A 16,972-nucleotide genomic window follows, 5' to 3' on the forward strand; every position below is an offset into this window, starting at 1 on the left:
ACTTTGTGTGGGTGTATAACTGTAACCCCTGAGAGACTTGAGGAGAACCAGAAGACAGAGACTTGAGGACTAGAAGAGAGAATTAGAGGAACGAGATGGGGAAGAGCTAGATGGGAGAATTACGATATAATTTAGAGAGGACAGCAGAAAAATGTAGAGAGGTATCAGGCAAGAAAGGAGCCAAGTATGAGAATAGAATTGAAGTTGTGGAGATAGATTTTTTTTTTTTTTTTTTTTTTTTTTTTGGGCTGGAGCTGAGAACCTAATCCAGGCCTTGCATTTGCTAGGCAAGCGCTCTACCACTAAATCCCCAACAGCTAAATCCCCAAACCCCGGAGATAGATTTTTTGACTCAGAAGAATAAAGTGTATGTGTGCACTTTATATGGAATAAAGACCTTGGTGTACTTAGATTCATTTCCTCAGATTAATTCCCACCACTGGTGGGGTCTCTTCTGGAACCCTGGGAAAGACTGCTAGAGGCTGGACCCCAGCAGTCTTGCATAACTGAGAAAGCCATGAGAAGCAAGCCAGAGCAGTTCTCTATGGCCCCTGCATCAGCTCCAGCCTCCAGGTTCCTGCTTGAGTTCCTGTGCCAACCTCCTTTGATGATGAACTGTCATGTGGGAGCATAAGCTGAATACATCCTCTCCTCCCCAGGTTGCTTTGGTCATGGTGTTTCATCACACAGTAGTAACTCTGACTAAGACAATGTGTAAAGCCCTGGATTCCCAATACCAGAAAAAGAAAATCAAGGTGAGAACATCTACCTGAGATTCGTGCTAGTGGCTTAACATTGAGCCTCCGGGCTGCATCTGCAGTCATGAGAACCACAGCAGCCGCGCCGTCATTCAGTGTGCTGGCGTTGGCAGCGGTTACTGTGCCTGCAATCGGTAAAACATGAAGTTACCCTCTTTTCGCTGAGTCCCTGCTCTTGTCACCCACAAATGCCCACAGAGCACTGTCTGCTTGTTACATATGTAGACAAATTATAGATAAATCTGGAGATAATTTCTGCCCTGGGGAAACCATGCACAGAGCTAGCTCCACAGTGAATGTCTGCCATTCTCTGTGCCTGGTGGGAGTTTAGCGGAGTTCTTCGGAGGTAGCGCAAGCCCGTGGTGGCACTGGCATGTGGCCAATTCATGTTTCTTCTCAGCATCTCTGCACAGCCAGACTATTATAGCACACTACGTATTTTCCAAATCCATGTCAGAATCAGGCATTCTCCACTTGAAGGTGAATGTCAGCGAATATAAAAGCATTCAGCTCTATACTTTAAATCAGATTTTTGTATATATAAATTGTCAATGAAGCTAGTTTAATACTGAAATAGAAACCCTAAATTAGTTTTTGTTTATTTATTTGTTATTTATTTATTTATTTATTTATTTATTTATTTATTTATTTATTTATTGTTTTTCAAGGCAAGGTTTCTCTGTGTAGCCCTGGCTGTCTTAGAACTTCTGTAAACCAGACTGGCCTCAAACTCAGATCTCCTTGCCTCTGGGTTTTTTGTTTTGTTTTGTTTCGTTTTGTTTTTGTTTTTGTTTTTGTTTTTGAGACATGACTCTCATTATGCAACCTTGGCTGACCTGGAATTCACAGAAATCCACCTGCCTCTGCCTCTAAGAGCTGGAATCGATGTGGTGTGTTACCACATCCAGTTTAACATATACTTTTGTTTTTTAGGGTTTTTTTTCATACCTCTCACTCTCTTCTTTTTGTTTTTGTTTTACAAGGCAGGGTTTCTCTGTGTGTTCCTGTCCTAGAACTCACTCTGAAGACCAGGCTAGCTTCAAACTCAAAAGATATGCCTACCTGTACCATCTTGAGTGCTGGAATTAAAGGTATGTGCCACTACTGCCTAGCAACAGGTACTCTTATAAAATAAAATTTTTATGATGCTTAAAAAAAAAGATGACTGATCATTTCTATATTTAGAACTGAGCAATTCTATCAGGAAAGAGGGAAAACATGTAGCAGAGTATCACAGCTGCATACAGCCAACCCTGAAGAGCTCATATATTCTCAAAGTTGAGAGCTCCAAACCATTTAGAAATTCAGGGTTAAGCATGTCACTCAGTAGAATACTTGCCTAACATGTGAGTTCCTGTGTTTGATTTCCAGGACATCCTCCCAAAAGGATATTCAGAACACAGACTCCATTCATCCCAACACTCAGGACTAACATACGCTAAGCAAGAAGGCCCTAAACACCAGTGGACACAGCCATCTGTAGAAGACTCAAGGAATGCATTAACATGTAAATGTATATTTTCAATTCACAAATTATGGAGATGCCTGCCTGTGAAAAATCAATTCTCCAGCCATGTTATACAGCTCTCCCTACTAGGATTTAATATATTGAAGGTATGCACTGTTAAACAATTTACATTGAATTTATATTATTTGGCTAATTTTATATGAATACAGTATTCTAAAAATGGTAAGTAACATCTAGATGTTTTCTACAATTACTTTGTTTCAATTTTAGGCTAAAGAGAGATGGTTCAGTGATTAGGAGCCCCGGCTGCTCTTCCAGAGGACTGGGTTTGGTTCCCTGTATCCACATGGCCGCTCCCAACTGTGACTCCAGTCCCAGGGGTTTAGAAATCATCTTCTAACTCTCATGGACACCAGGTACGAAGTGGTGCATAGACATACATGCAGGCCAAACCACAGAACAAATCTTAAAAAAGCGTTAGGCAAATCCAAGAATAAGCACTGCATATTGACCCAGTTTCTTCCTTCTGTCTGACCTCTTTCTACTTACCATTTTCTTTCTGGAACACGGTCTTCAGCTTTGGCACTTTACTAAAATCAACACGCTTGTACTCTTCATCTTCTTTCACCACCACATCTGGCTTACCTGAAATTGAGAGACCAAGTAATCACCCAGTCAAGAGAACAAAGCAACTGAGACACGTGCATGGTACTCGGACAGGCATAGGCCACTCCCAACAAGTGTTCAGCTGGAATGTGAGACCTATGCCAACAACTTCCATTATTTCCCAACCCTTTTGTTTCCTTTTGAGAGGTGGTCTCCCTATGTAGTCCTGGTGGTCTTGGAGCTCGTATGTAGACCAGGCTAGCCTCAAATGCACATATATCCTCCTGCCTCTGCCTCCCAAATGTAAGTGCCGTGATTAAAGGCGTGTGCCTCCACAGCCAGTCTCTGTGGTCACTGACCTCACTGGGATCATACAGTGTGTGTACTCCAAGGGTGGATGCCCAGCCAGTGCAGCATGAACCAGTGTTCACCTCCCAGACACAGTGAGCATGCAGGGAAGAGGTCCAAACCAACTAATGAGTCTGTACCATGGATTTGCCCCAGTGAAGCTGGGGGAGAAGGCCTCTTTCTTTGACTCTGAACACCACACATATGGCTCTAGAGGTGGATACCATTTGTCCTTCATTTCTGGGAGGTGACCCTAGTCGGCTTCTAATATAAATCCCTTTTGAAAATACTTTTTAGGGGGCTGGGGATTTAGCTCAGTGGTACAGCACTTGCCTAGCAAGGCCCTGGGTTCAGTCCTCAGCTCCTGGAAAAAAAATACGTTTTAGGGTCAGGGAGATAGCTCAGCAGACAGAAATGCTTGCCACACAAGCTTGACAATGTGAGTTTAATCCCCAGAATCCATGTAGAGATAGGAAAAACAAACTGATTCCACAAAATTGTCCTCTGACTTCCACATGCAGGCCATGGAGCACACATATATGCACACTAATAATGAATAAATGTAAGCAGGGCTGGATAGATAGCTCAGTGGTTAAGAGCATACACTAGTCTTCCAGAGGACTCAAGTTTGATTCTCAACATTCACATCAGATAACTCACAACCTCCTGTATCTCCAGCGTGGGGCATCCAATACCTCAGGCCTCATCAGGCACCTGTACTTATGTACATATAATCCACACACAAAATAGTAAGTATAAAATCTTTTTAAAAATAAATCTAAAGGCTGGGCAGTGGTGGCACACGCCTGTACTCGGGAGACAGAGGCAGGTGGATCTCTGTGAGTTCGAGGCCAGCCTGGTCTACAAAGCAAGTTCCAGGACAGGCTCCAAAGCTACAGAGAAACCCTGTCTTGAAAAACAAACAAACAAACAAATAAATAAATTTAAGATACATCAACAAATGTGCTGTCTGTCACTTACATGAGAAAGAATTCTAATAAATGGATTTTTTCTCAAAAACAGTACACCAGCTTCCTTCCAAGCCTGAGGACCTAACTTCAATGTCTGGATCTCACATGGTAGAAGGAGAGAACTGTCTTCTGCAGGTTACACCACAGCATGCATGTGCCACATAAGCACAAAACCAAAGAAATAAATGGGAAAAAAAAAACTTTATAGAAATAGTAAACTTAGTGCACTGTGTACCTGGATGACCTGTGACCCTTCCCTTTTAAGCAGAACTGTTAATATGTTCAGCTCAGATAAACAGAGATAACACTCATTTAAAATGGAAACATCAGTTCTACAACACAGAAAATCTATTAAAAGTAAAGTCTAGTTGGGTGGTGGTGGTGCACACCTTTGGTCCCAGCACTCAGGGAGAAGCAGGCAGGTCTCTGTGAGGTCAAGGCCAGCCTGGTTTAGAGAGTGAGTTCCAGGACAGCCTAAACTACACAGTGAAACCCTGACTTGAAAAACAAAACAGGGCTGGAGAGATGGCTGAGAGGTTATGAGCACTGGCTGTTCTTCCAGAGGTCCTGAGTTCAATTCCCAGCAACTACATGGTGGCTCACAACCATCTGTAATGAGATCTGGCGCCCTCTTCTGGCGTGCGGGGACACACGAAAAAACAACACTGTATACATAGTAAATAAATCTTAAAAACAAAACAAAACAAAAACAAAAAAAGAAAAACAAAACAAATAAACCACAAAAAGCCAAACAAAGAAAGTAAAATCTAAACGGGAAAAAACAAATGTCTAAAAATTTGAACTCTATTTTGGGAATGTCTCCTGTACCTTTTATTGAGACCGTGACAGGGGTAATTTCATTTGCAAACTTCCCTGCGTCCCATGCTTCTTTACTCTTGGTGTAAGAGCTGATGGCATAAGTGTCCTGTTCGCCTCGAGCGATATTCAGTGTCTTTGCAGTGTTCTCAGCACAGTTTCCCTGAGAAGAAAACACCTCAATAACTCAATGGTTAGCGGTTCCATTCCTCTAAATCCCTTCCCTCTGTTCTAGGGGATTTCTCCCTTGTGTCCTATCTTCAAATAGTGCAGGAAAGAAACAGAATTGCCATTTTAGGAAGAAATACCCCACTCAAGTGTGGGGCAGCTTTTTTTTGTTTTTGTTTTTCGAGACAGAGTTTCTCTGTAGCTTTGGAGGCTGTCCTGGACTAGCTCTGTAGACCAGGCTGGCCTTGAACTCACAGAGATCCACCTGCCTCTGCCTCCCGAGTGCTGGGATTACAGGCGTGTGCCACCACTGCCCGGCATGGGGCAGCTTTTTAATAGGTGATTCACACTAAAGAAATGAATATAGTAAAATATTTTTATAAAGTGAATGACTAAAACATTTAGAGAACCCACCCTAAAACTCAGTATTTAAAATACATGCTATGAAAAGTCAAGGGTTATGTATTAAATGGCACTCCCTACTAAAGCAGCATTTGGGGGCTGGAGAGACCCCGGCAACTGAGAGCCCAGCTGCTCTTCCAGAATACCCCAGTTAGATTCTCGGGCCAGGTGCCTCATACCCACCAACTCCAGCTCCTGGGGAATCTGACTCCTTTGGCTTCCATGATTACCAACACACATGCATAACCATTTCTTTCTTTTTTTTTTTCCCCCGAGACAGGGTTTCTCTGTGTAGCTTTGCGCCTTTCCTGGAACTCACTTTGGAGACCAGGCTGGCCTTGAACTCACAGAGATCCGCCTGGCTCTGCCTCCCGAGTGCTAGGATTAAAGGTGTGCGCCACCACCGCCCAGCCCCATTTCTTAAAAGTAGCACTTACCATATGAATCTTATTGTAGACATCAGTTAGCCCATCTTTTACGATCAGGTCTTCAAGTTTGACCCCACCATACGGGGTTGCGCCTCTGCTCATTACATATGGGACATTTGACATGCTCTCCATGCCACCTGCCACCATCACATCCTGCTCAGCAGCACAGAAAAGCCAAGGTCAGTTCAGAGTTGCCAATCCACTGCACTCTTACAGATACAGCTCTCAATAAATGTGTATCCAGTATGGCTTTACTGACCACGGTCACACAGCGAATGCCCTCTACCACCTGACCCTGATTAGAAGAAAATAGTTTCACATGGTCAATGACAATTATGATTAAAACTAGAAGTTGGGTATGGTGGGACAAACCTATAATCCCAGCACTTGGAAAACTGGGACAGGAGGGACCAGGAGTTCAAGTTCATTTTCAGGTACATTGTGAGGTTGAAGCCAGCCTGGGCTAAATGCGACACTGTGAGAAAAAACACAAAACTTTATTCCTTTTAAGCCTTCTATAACTGAAGTTTCTAGAGTGTGCACATGCTGTTTGTATCATAAGGTCCCTGTCACAGTAGCTCAGACCTCAATGCACCCTCTTCTTATTCTCTGAAAGGGAGCACAGACGTAGGTTTGGTCTTTTGTTTCCATTTTCTATGTTATGTAATGACTGTTGTGGAATATCAGCTTAAGATGTGTTCATTCATTTATGCTGTGGGATATTTGTTTAATGATGCAAAGATGTGCTGCATTCTTTCATGTTGCATTTGTTTAACTCTGTGAAGCTGTGTTACTTTGCCTGTCTAAAACACCTGATGGTCTAATAAAGATCTGAACGTCCAATAGCTAGGCAGGAGAGAGAGAGGTGGGGCGGCCAGGCAAAGAGAATAAATAGGAGGAGAATTCTAGGATGGCAGAGAGGAAGAAGAGGGAGGGATGAAAAAAGGAGGAGAGGAGGGTGCCAGGGCAGCCACACAGCCAGCCGGAGTAAGAAGGGAAGAAAAATATATAGAATAAAGAAAAAATACATGCCTGAGACCCTAGAACTGGAGTGGAAATGATGTGAGCCGCTATCTGGGTGCTGGAAACTGAACACAGGTCCTCTAGAGGAGCAGCCTACTCTTACCACTGAGCCATTTCTATAGCCCCATAAGTATGTTTTTTTCATATGTGAGAAATAATATGAAAACATGTCACACTGCCTTTTAGCTTGGTTGTAATATACAGTGGTAAATTAGCATGTCTAAAAATAAAGAAATTCTAATGAAGACCTCTGTTTTTCTCACTCTAGCCCTGTAACTTTCTATCTATGGCTACTTCAGTATCCTTCCATCTGAAAACTGAGGAAATGTTAGTTCTTAAGTCCAGACACAATCAAAGAACAGCCTGTGTATGCCACAGCACACTCACTGAGCAGTCTCTTTCTTTCAGTCTGAGACAAAGATAACATTTCAATTAAGAGGCCTCAAACTTGCAATCTTCCTGCTTCTGCCTCACAAATGCTAGACTTGGGCATGAGTTTAACAGAATCAATCTCAGGGCTGGAGTTCAGTTTCCAGCACCTACAAAAGGCAGCTCACAACCACCTGTAACTCCAGCTCCAGGGGATCCAACATCATCTTCTGGCTTCCACAGGTGCTTGTCTACATGTGGCATTCACTCACACAAACATACACATATAAATCTTAAAAAAAAAGGGGGGGGGGTGGGGGGTAGGGGTGGTGCACGCCTTTAATCCCAGCACTCAGAAGGTAGAGTTGGGCAGATCTCTATGAGTTCGAGGCCAGCCTGGTCTACAGAGCGAGATCCAGGACAGGCACCAAAGCTACACAGAGAAACCCTGTCTCGAAACACCCCCCCCCAAAAAAAACCCAAAAAACAAAAACAAAAAACAAATGGGGGGGGAGTTGAGAGATGGCCAATGGTTAGAAGTACCTTCCAAAGACCCAGGTTCAATTCCCAGAACCCACATGGATATCCAACAGGATATTCAATACTCTTTTCTGACCTCCATGGGCACCAGACATGCACGTGGCACACATACATACATGCAGGCAGAACACATAAAATAAAGTAAATAAATCTTTTTAAAGGGAATGGAAGGGAGGCTAGAAATGGGACCCAGCAGTAAAGAGCATGTGTTGTTCTCCACAGGACCAGAGTTTGATACCCTGCACCCACAGAGTGGCTCATAACTGTCTGTAACTCCAGTTCCAGGGGATCCAATGCCCTCTTCTGGCCTCTGAACACCAGGCATACATGTGATTCACAGACATGCAGGTAAAACACTCATATTTATACAATAGAAATAAGAATGAATCTCACTGATACAGCATAAATATGCTTAGACAATTAATATTTTCTAGGGTTTGGAAATATTTTAAGTGACAGATAAAATAAGATGTTTCTTACCTGATGCCCACACATAAGATTTTGAGAGGCCATCATGATGGCTTTCATTCCTGAAGCACAAACCTTGTTTACCGTGGTACATGGAGTAGAAATCGGTAAACCTAAAGCCAACATAAATCATACTTTGGAAAAATAGAAACAATCATTTTTCTAATACAACTGTACAATTAAAATAGAGCATGTGGCTTAGTCTACAGATTTTATTTTTCTGTAAGGATCACGCACTTACTGATTTAGCTGAAATGACCTTGACACTTTCCAGACTATGAAGTACAAAGGCAAATGCATGTTCACCGTACCTGCGCCCAGTGCTGCCTGCCTTGTGGGGGCCTGCCCCTCACCGCCTTGGATGACATTGCCCATGTAGACTTCCTTCACTTCTTCTTTTGGGATCCCTATAAAAAACAGCAGAAAGGAATGTCCTGGACTTATTCAATTTCTTTCTTTTTTAATTATCAAGATTTTTTGTTTGTTTGTTTGTTTTGTTTTTAAAGACAGGGTTTCTGTGTAGTTTTGGTGCCTGTCCTGGATCTGGCTCTATAGGCCAGGTTGGCTTTGAACTCACAGAGATCCACTTGGCTCTGCCTTCTGAGTGCTGGGATTAAAGATGTGTGCCACCACCACCTGGCTCTTTTGAAGATTTTACTTATATTTATTTTTTTTATGTATATGGGTGTTTTGCCTATATGTGTGTCTGTATACCATGTGCATGCAGGACCCAGGGAGGCCAGAAAAGGGCATAGGGTCATCTGGAACTGAAGTTGTGACAGTTATGAGCTGCTATGTGGGTGCTGGAAACTGAACCCAAGTCCTCTGGAAGAGCAGCCAGTGCTCTTAATCACTGAGTAATCTTTCCAGCCCCAATATCCAATTTAATAATTAAGATTACCAAGCAAAGCCAGGCATGGTGTCACACATCTTTAATCCCAGCACTCGGGAGGCAGAGGCAGGTGGATCTCTGTGAGTTCAAGGCCAGCCTGGATTACAGAGCAAGTTCCAGGACAGCCAGGACTGATACAGTGAAACCGTATCTCGAAAAACCAAAAAAAAAAAAAAAAAAAAGATTACCAAGCAAATTACATGACATGGGGCAGGAATTTCTTTTTCCTGTCAGTTTTGAGTTTCATTCCTATGGCGAACAAGGGAATGTAGATATGTAGGAACTGTGTAATTTCTGTTATATATACAGTAAATGCAAAACAATTATGTGTCCCCCAATCATTTGCCCCTCAACTCCAAACAATGCAACCACTGACCTGCTTTTTCAATCGCTCCCTGAATTGCAATAGAACCAAGCTTGGTTGCTGGCTGAGAGGCCAGGCTGCCCAGGAAGGATCCAATGGGAGTTCGTGTAGCACTTACTATAACCACTTCCTGGCAAGGCAGAAAAAGGTAAAAATCAGCATAGGCATACTCAAATGCCATTTCATTTAATAAACATTCATACTCAGACCACTTATGAATACTTAGTTAGCAAGGATTAAAATAATATTTGAGCAGCTGGACAGCACCAATGACACACCACAGTTTAAGGCTCAGCAGGAAGACATGGCTGGGGTAGAGAGTGGTAGAGTACTTGTCTAGCTTTCACACAGTCCTGGGCTCAATCCACAGTGGCCGGGGGCAGGATGCAGGGGGTGGACACAACAGAGGGGATGAGCGAGGTGGAGGAGAAATTAAGGCAAACTCTAGAACAGACATAAAAACCCTCCCAGTTCTCTCTGGGAGGTTTAGGGCCAGAAGCTTAAGTTCCAATTTTGCTTAGTTGAAGCCTTAAGAACTGGGCAGTCAAAGTGGCTGAGCAGGTGGAGGACTTCCAGTGCTCGCCTTACAACCTGAGTCTGATCTCAAAAGAAATGTCTGCAGGGTTGTCCTCTTACTTCCATCTGTACATGCACACACGAGGGTGCACACGTGCATACATGCAAACACACCATGTATGCACAAACCCCAGATAATAGAGTTTGGTTTCTTTGGGGAGCTTTTTGGTTTTGTTCGTTTTGTTTTTATGACACGTAACTTTGACCAGCATGGAACTTGATATGTAGTCCTGACTGGCAATGAAATCAGAGTTGCCTACCTCTGCCTCCTGAGTGCTAGGGTTAGAGGTGTACACCACCATACCCAACAATAACAAAGTTTTAAAACCAGTAGCTTGGATACTGGGAACTAAATCCAGGTCCTCTGGAAAAGCAGCAAATGCTCTTAACTGCTTAGCCATTTCTCTACTGCCATTCACAAAGCTTTTAAAATAAAAAGATAAACAACACTACCCAAAAGCTCCTTTACTGACAAAAACTCTGGGCTAACAATCCAGATGTGTAGGCTACATGGGACAGTATCAATTAGGACACAGCCAGGACCATAATTTCCTAAACTAGAAAATAAGAACTGGTAGATAAAAGTCCTCATCAATACTATGAAACACATTTTCCTCACATTTGGATTCTACAATCTCCTACTAAACAGTAGATGTATTAAAAGGATGAAGAGATTTGGTGTCACTTTGGGAACCTATAAACAGAGGCAGAAAGCAGTAACTAGGACATGAAGGAAAGGCCCTTCCGGCCTAGCCCACGTAGTCAGTCTCAAGTGTCAAGTCTCCTACATGTCCACTGCATACACTACCCACAATGCAATGCGGGCTCCTCATACTAAAGGAAGTTTCAAAGGAAGTTCCTTCACCGTTTTACAGGAGAACTGTTTTGTAGTGGATTGTGGAGAATTATGGACTGAACGAACTTTTGTGATAAAGCAGGAACTTAGTGTGTACATTGCTAGCTTTCTCTAGCCACTGCATAACCCTGTTAGTCTTCAAATACATTCAAGACATAAATATATGCAACTGTGGTTTGGCTTGTTCGCTTGAGACAGGGCTGCTAATCCTCAAGCCTCTGGCCTCACCCTCCTGAGAGCTCATTCAGCAAGCACCAGCCACCGTGCCGAGCCACATGTGTAGCTCAACTGGCAATGTTCCTTTAAGTTCTTGAAACTATACAGTTCTATTTAAATTTATACTTACATTCAAAGTGGGTCTGGATGCATAACTTCTCTCCAGACATCTTACTTCCTGTAAAATAAATGTTTACGTTACAAGATTTTAAAATCCATCCATTGTTTCATACTTAGCAATAAATAATAGAATTAGGATGATTTTCTTCATTTTTACACTTTTGTTTTAAGTTCTACACAATCTATATATACCACTTTTATAAATCATAAGGAAAATGGTTATAATAAATATTTCTTTTTTGATAAGCTGCTCATTGGAAACATACATTTTAACTTCTGATGAATTGCCATTTTAAAACTTTTTTTTTTGTTTTTTGAGACAGGGTTTCTCTGTAGCTTTGGAGCCTGTCCTGGACTAGTTCTGTAGACCAGGCTGGCCTTGAACTCACAGAGATCCGCCTGCCTCTGCCTCCTGAGTGCTGGGATTACAGGTGTGAGCCACCACCGCCCGGCAAAACTTTATTTTTAAGGTTATTTATTTTATGTGTATGGGCATCTTGTCTTCATGTATGTCTGTGTACCACATTCATGCAGTGCCAATGGAGGACAGAAGGCATCAGATCCCCTGGGACTGGAGATATAGATAGTTGTGAACTGCTATATGGGTGTTAGGAATTGAACTCAAGTCCTCTGCAAGAACAGCCAGAGCTCTTAAACACTGGGCTAGCTTTCTAGCCCTTAAAACTATGTAAGTAAGCATAACAGGGGCTGGTGAGGTGGCTCAGAGGTTAAGAACACTGGCTGCTCTTTCAGAGGTCCTGAATTCAATTCCCAGCAACCACATGGTGGCTCACAACCATCGATAATGAGATCTGGTGTACTCTTCTGGCCTGCAGGCAACATGCAGGAGGAATATTGTATAGATAATAAATAATCTTAAAAAAAAAACATAACAAAAACAGAAAGGATTCCTAATTATAAAGTAAATACTTACTATAATTTAGTGGTTTTGTTTGGTGGGTTTGTTTTGAGGGTTTTAATTTTGGTTTTGAGACAAGATCTCACGTGAACCAGGCTGGCTTCAAACTCACTGTATGGTGAAATATTTGAACTTCTCACTCTCCTGCCGTCCACTTCCCAAATGCTCAGCTGACAGGCTTGAGCCACACCTGGGTTTTTGGAGATGCAGATCAAACCCCGGCTTTGTGCATACCAAGCAGTCTACATCTCTAGCCTTGGGCTACATTTTTGAAAAAGCACCTTCCTATACTGCCCAGGCTGACCTCAAATTTATTAAGACCCAGAGTAGCCTTGAACACATACTCCTCCTGCCTCAGCCTCCTGAGTAAAATATAATTTAAGTTACATCTAACTTCTTAGTTATGTAATCTTACAGGTTCACAGTTCTCATTGTTTCATTTTGAAGTATGCAGGGGACAGTGGTGAAGAGGCTACTCTCTGAGAGGACCCAGACTGTGTTCTGGCATGCACACTGGGTGGTTCACGACTACCTGACTCCAGTTCCAGGAGTTCCAACATCCTCTTAGGGCTTTCATGGGCACCAGCACATATATAGTACACACACACACACACACACACACACACACACACACACACAAAAAAAAAAAAAAAAACAAACAAACAAACAAAAAAAACAACCCACAAAAACACACATACACACAATTTTTTAAAAAGACTACTATATGGAAAATCTATTTAGAAAAGAAAAAAGGAAAAACTTGCTATTAGTCCCCAAGACCTTCCAGCAAGGGCCTCTTGATCTACACAAGGCAAACATACCTCACACAATATGGCCTATACGATCAGATAATTCTTAAGAAGTAAAAGAGGGGCTGGGGTAAAGCTGAGTGGTAGAGCCAATGCTTGACATGTGTGAGGTTCTGGTTATTCCTCAGCACTACATCCAAAGGCACAGAAAGAAAGACATCTTAATTCTTCCCACACTATTTGTGGAAACAAATGTCAACAAAGGAAACATTCTGAAAATGTAGGGCAGAGTTCAAAGCCCTAAACTGATCTGAAGTTGGAGGTGAGGTCAGCAAGCCTAACATTCAAAGGCAGCAGCATATATTCAACCAATAGTTACAGTGTGCAGTTATAGCTCATGCAAAGGGCAATAAACAGCTCACAAAAGTCTAGACTAGCAGGTGACCCAAGAATTTAGCTTTTCACAGATTAAGCAAACACGTTGTCCTAACTGAATACAGATAACTAAAACTTACAACTTAGAACTCAGAATAAAACCTAAGTTTGACAATAGAGTTATACACTGGAGCAGCCAGGGTAAGCAGACTGGTTTTCAGTGTTTGAATGGCAGAAGTGTATACAATGGCAGCATGACATGACACCTTTTTTAGAACAGCAGTGGCTGGCTCCACAGCAATGGTTTTTCTCAAGGAAAGTATGAGAGCATATGACCGGGAAAGGCCATGCAATCAACTTTGCTATACAAACAACTTAGTCTAGATTTGACTTTAAAATGTTAACATCACAAAATCTCAATGTATCTTCTGTTTTGAAGAGGTTGTCAGTGTTTGTTGTGTCATGGAGACGTGACCAACATGCCTACAATTATTTGATCCTTCTTTGTTCAACAAGACACTGGAGCTTATTTACCTTAAGAAGGCATTATTGCCAGGCAGTGGTGGCCTTTAATCCCAGCACTCAGGAGGCAGAGGCAGGCGGATCTCTATGATCCAGCCTGGGCTACAGAGTGAGATCCAGGAAAGGCTCCAAAGCTACATAGGTTTGAGACATACCCTGTCTCAAAAAAAAAAAAAAAAAAAAAAAAACAAAAACAAGAAAAAAAAAAGGCATTATAAAGATTGAGATCTGTTACCATGGACCTTATACTCTAGCAGCTATACAAGCTTGTAGAGAAGAAGTGTCTTGTAGAAGAATAAGAAATTACCTTGGACATATTCCTTAGAGCTTGATAAGAGCAACAAGAACAGGACCATGAGCAAGCTAGCCATAGGGTTCAAGGAGAAAGAGCCCTTGGTTTGAGCAGTGGTCTTCAAATCCCATGCTCCACTGAGAAGCATGTTTCACCCTACTGTTCAAATCTAATATTGACACAATACGTGACATTAGTTGCTAGTTACGAAGGTACATGCTTATTTTTACTCTGAGCTTTACACAACCCTGTACGTGACAGTGCACTCAACCATGACCAGGAAACACGTCTATGCTCAAGTAGGCAAGGCCCAAGGGCATGTGCTCAATGGCTGCCCTCCACAAACACACTCTCTACATATATAAATCAGGGTGTTGTTTATATGTAATCTGCTTGTTTACTATTACACTGTCTGAGGTACAACTCTGAATAAAAGTTCCAATATGGGGTTGGGGATTTAGCTCAGTGGTAGAGTGCTTGCCTAGCAAGCACAAGGCCCTGGTTCAGTCCTCAGCTCCCAAAAAAAAAGTTCTGATATGGTAAATACACCAGTCATCACCACCAACTACACTCTTCCTCCATAAGGGGCAACCTTAAGTCCCTACAGGGCAACTCCATCACCAGCTCTGAGCAGAGCTGATGGCACCAAGAATGGACTAGACTTACCCTGGTTGGCACCCTGAGAGCCTAGGTCAGTTGACAATTGGTACTTAAGTGAATCATTATGAAGGGCTGAAACCAGTCAGACCTCAGTCAGCCAACACCATGTAAGAGCAGAGGTTAGAGCCCAGAGAGAAAAGCCACAAGCAAGTAGATTATGGAAGGAACAGCACAAACACACTCAAGAAACAGGCACGTGGCACACACTGCAAGAGGCAGAGAGTTCACGCTTAGTGATTGTCTACTCAGGGTCCAGCAAGGTCAGCTGCACTGATTTCCTATCCTTGAATGTCCAAGAGTCTGGGCATTGTATCTCCTCAAACAGTTCCCTCTCCGAATGGTACCACCCCAATGATGCCCTTAGCTGCTGTCAGTCTTTTCTTGCAAGTGTCTGGTTCATTTGAACCTGGGTCTCTGTGTGTCCACTGGGCTCTCATGCCACATGCATCCTTTCCTATGGCACATCATTTCTCTCTCTTCCTTCTGGATCATTCCATACGCATGTAAATGCATCTTGTCTGACTTCTTTAGCTGGGAAATCTTAAGTAATCAAAAACATCTGTAGCCCCACATTACAGCGGACTCTGACATTTCCCAAATTGCTGGCCGTGTCTCCTTGCCCTTGTTACCTGTGATCTTTGCCAGTTTACCACTGTTGACTCTAAGCAAGGTCAACATGTCTGTGCAGCAAAATCAAACACTTCAGGACTTTGCACAGTAGTCCTGTGACATCCAGACAGGGCTACGGTTATCAATCCTGGGTTAAGAACTTTATGTTTAACTTTAAGCAGTCAGTCCTGTTTAGTAAGCGCTTATCCATATGCACATGCAAAGCTATTTTTTATTTTCATTTATTTATTTAGTTATTTAGTTAGTTAGTTAGTTAGTTAGTTAGTTTTTTGAGACAGGGCTCCTCTGTGTAGCCTTGGCTGTCCTGGAACTCGTTCTGTAGACCAGGCTGGCCTCAAACTCACAGAGATCCACCTGCCCTTGCCTCCCAAGTACTGGGATTAAAGGTGCATGCCACCACTGCCCAGTGCAAAGCTATTTTTATGAAACATATGCACACATAGTAATAAGTGTGGACATTTACCATGTATGTATGTGGCTCTAGTCACCATCCTGGGTAGGTAACAGAAACTAATGGCATACCTTTATGGACTTGTATACACTGGCACTATCACTATCTGTACTTTAAAAAATTATATTTAGTTGAAAAAAATTAATGTTTAACTACAGTCTTTTCCACCTCAACAACTCTGGACTCTCCTTTCTTGTTTGGGAAATATCAGCCTGTTTTTATTGAATATTTCACAGGAAATCATGTAGACTAACTTTACTTGGGGTTTTTGTTTTGTTTTGTTTGTTTGTGACAGGGTCTCACTTTGTAGCCTTGGCTGGACTGAAATTCACTATATAGACCAGGCTGAACTCGAACTTAGTGTTTCTGCCTCTTGAGTGCTGGGATTAAAGGCATGCGCCACTGCCGCCCGGCTCTTTTTTTATTAAACACAGTGTGTGTGTGTGTGTGTGTGTGTGTGTGTGTGTGTGTGTGTTTACATGCGTGCACGCATTTATCATGGCGCACATGTGTAAGTCATTGGGAGGTACCTGACTGAGGTAGAGCCTCTCTTGTTTCTGCCACTGTGGTTGGTCCAAGAACCTCAGGCAATTCTATCTCCGTGTCCCATCTCACTGCGAGAGTGCTAATTACAGAGGTGCGCTACTGCATCCGACTTTTAACGTGAATCCAGGGATCTGAATATGGCTGCTGCTCTTGCCCACTAAACCATCTCTGGACCAGCTGGTGTGTTTTTATTCTTCATATTGAAGCTCAAATGCCAAACCCTACAGGCTCTTCTTTAATTAAGTTGGGCCATCAAGGTTGAGAGCACACACCTGTAATTCCAGCATTAGGGGTAGCAGAGGCAGGGGGATCCTGAGTCCAAAGCCAGCTGGGCTCTATAGCGAGTTCTAGGATAGCTTAAGTTAGTCAGACCCTGTTTCTAGATAACATATAACAAAGTTGACCTGTATTTTTTGACTCTTTCTTATACTGACACCAT

The 16,972-nt window shown here is 42.6% G+C and overlaps 1 protein-coding gene across 2 annotated transcripts in view; it reads right to left on the reverse strand.

The window, feature by feature from the left end:
- Acat1 (acetyl-CoA acetyltransferase 1) overlaps nucleotides 1-16,972 on the reverse strand; it is a 33,365-nt gene that overhangs the window by 12,220 nt on the left and 4,173 nt on the right. For both annotated transcript variants that reach the window (XM_036192946.1, XM_036192945.1), the window contains exons 2-9: nucleotides 11,400-11,447; nucleotides 9,634-9,751; nucleotides 8,677-8,772; nucleotides 8,378-8,478; nucleotides 5,975-6,118; nucleotides 4,980-5,130; nucleotides 2,776-2,871; nucleotides 770-883 (exon numbers count right to left, since the gene is read on the reverse strand). In XM_036192946.1, the coding sequence (XP_036048839.1) occupies nucleotides 770-883; nucleotides 2,776-2,871; nucleotides 4,980-5,130; nucleotides 5,975-6,118; nucleotides 8,378-8,478; nucleotides 8,677-8,772; nucleotides 9,634-9,751; nucleotides 11,400-11,447 (868 nt within the window). The remainder of the gene's footprint in view (nucleotides 1-769; nucleotides 884-2,775; nucleotides 2,872-4,979; nucleotides 5,131-5,974; nucleotides 6,119-8,377; nucleotides 8,479-8,676; nucleotides 8,773-9,633; nucleotides 9,752-11,399; nucleotides 11,448-16,972) is intronic.

Source organism: Onychomys torridus, chromosome 7, assembly GCF_903995425.1.
Source record: "Onychomys torridus chromosome 7, mOncTor1.1, whole genome shotgun sequence".
Taxonomy (NCBI): Eukaryota; Metazoa; Chordata; class Mammalia; order Rodentia; family Cricetidae; genus Onychomys; species Onychomys torridus.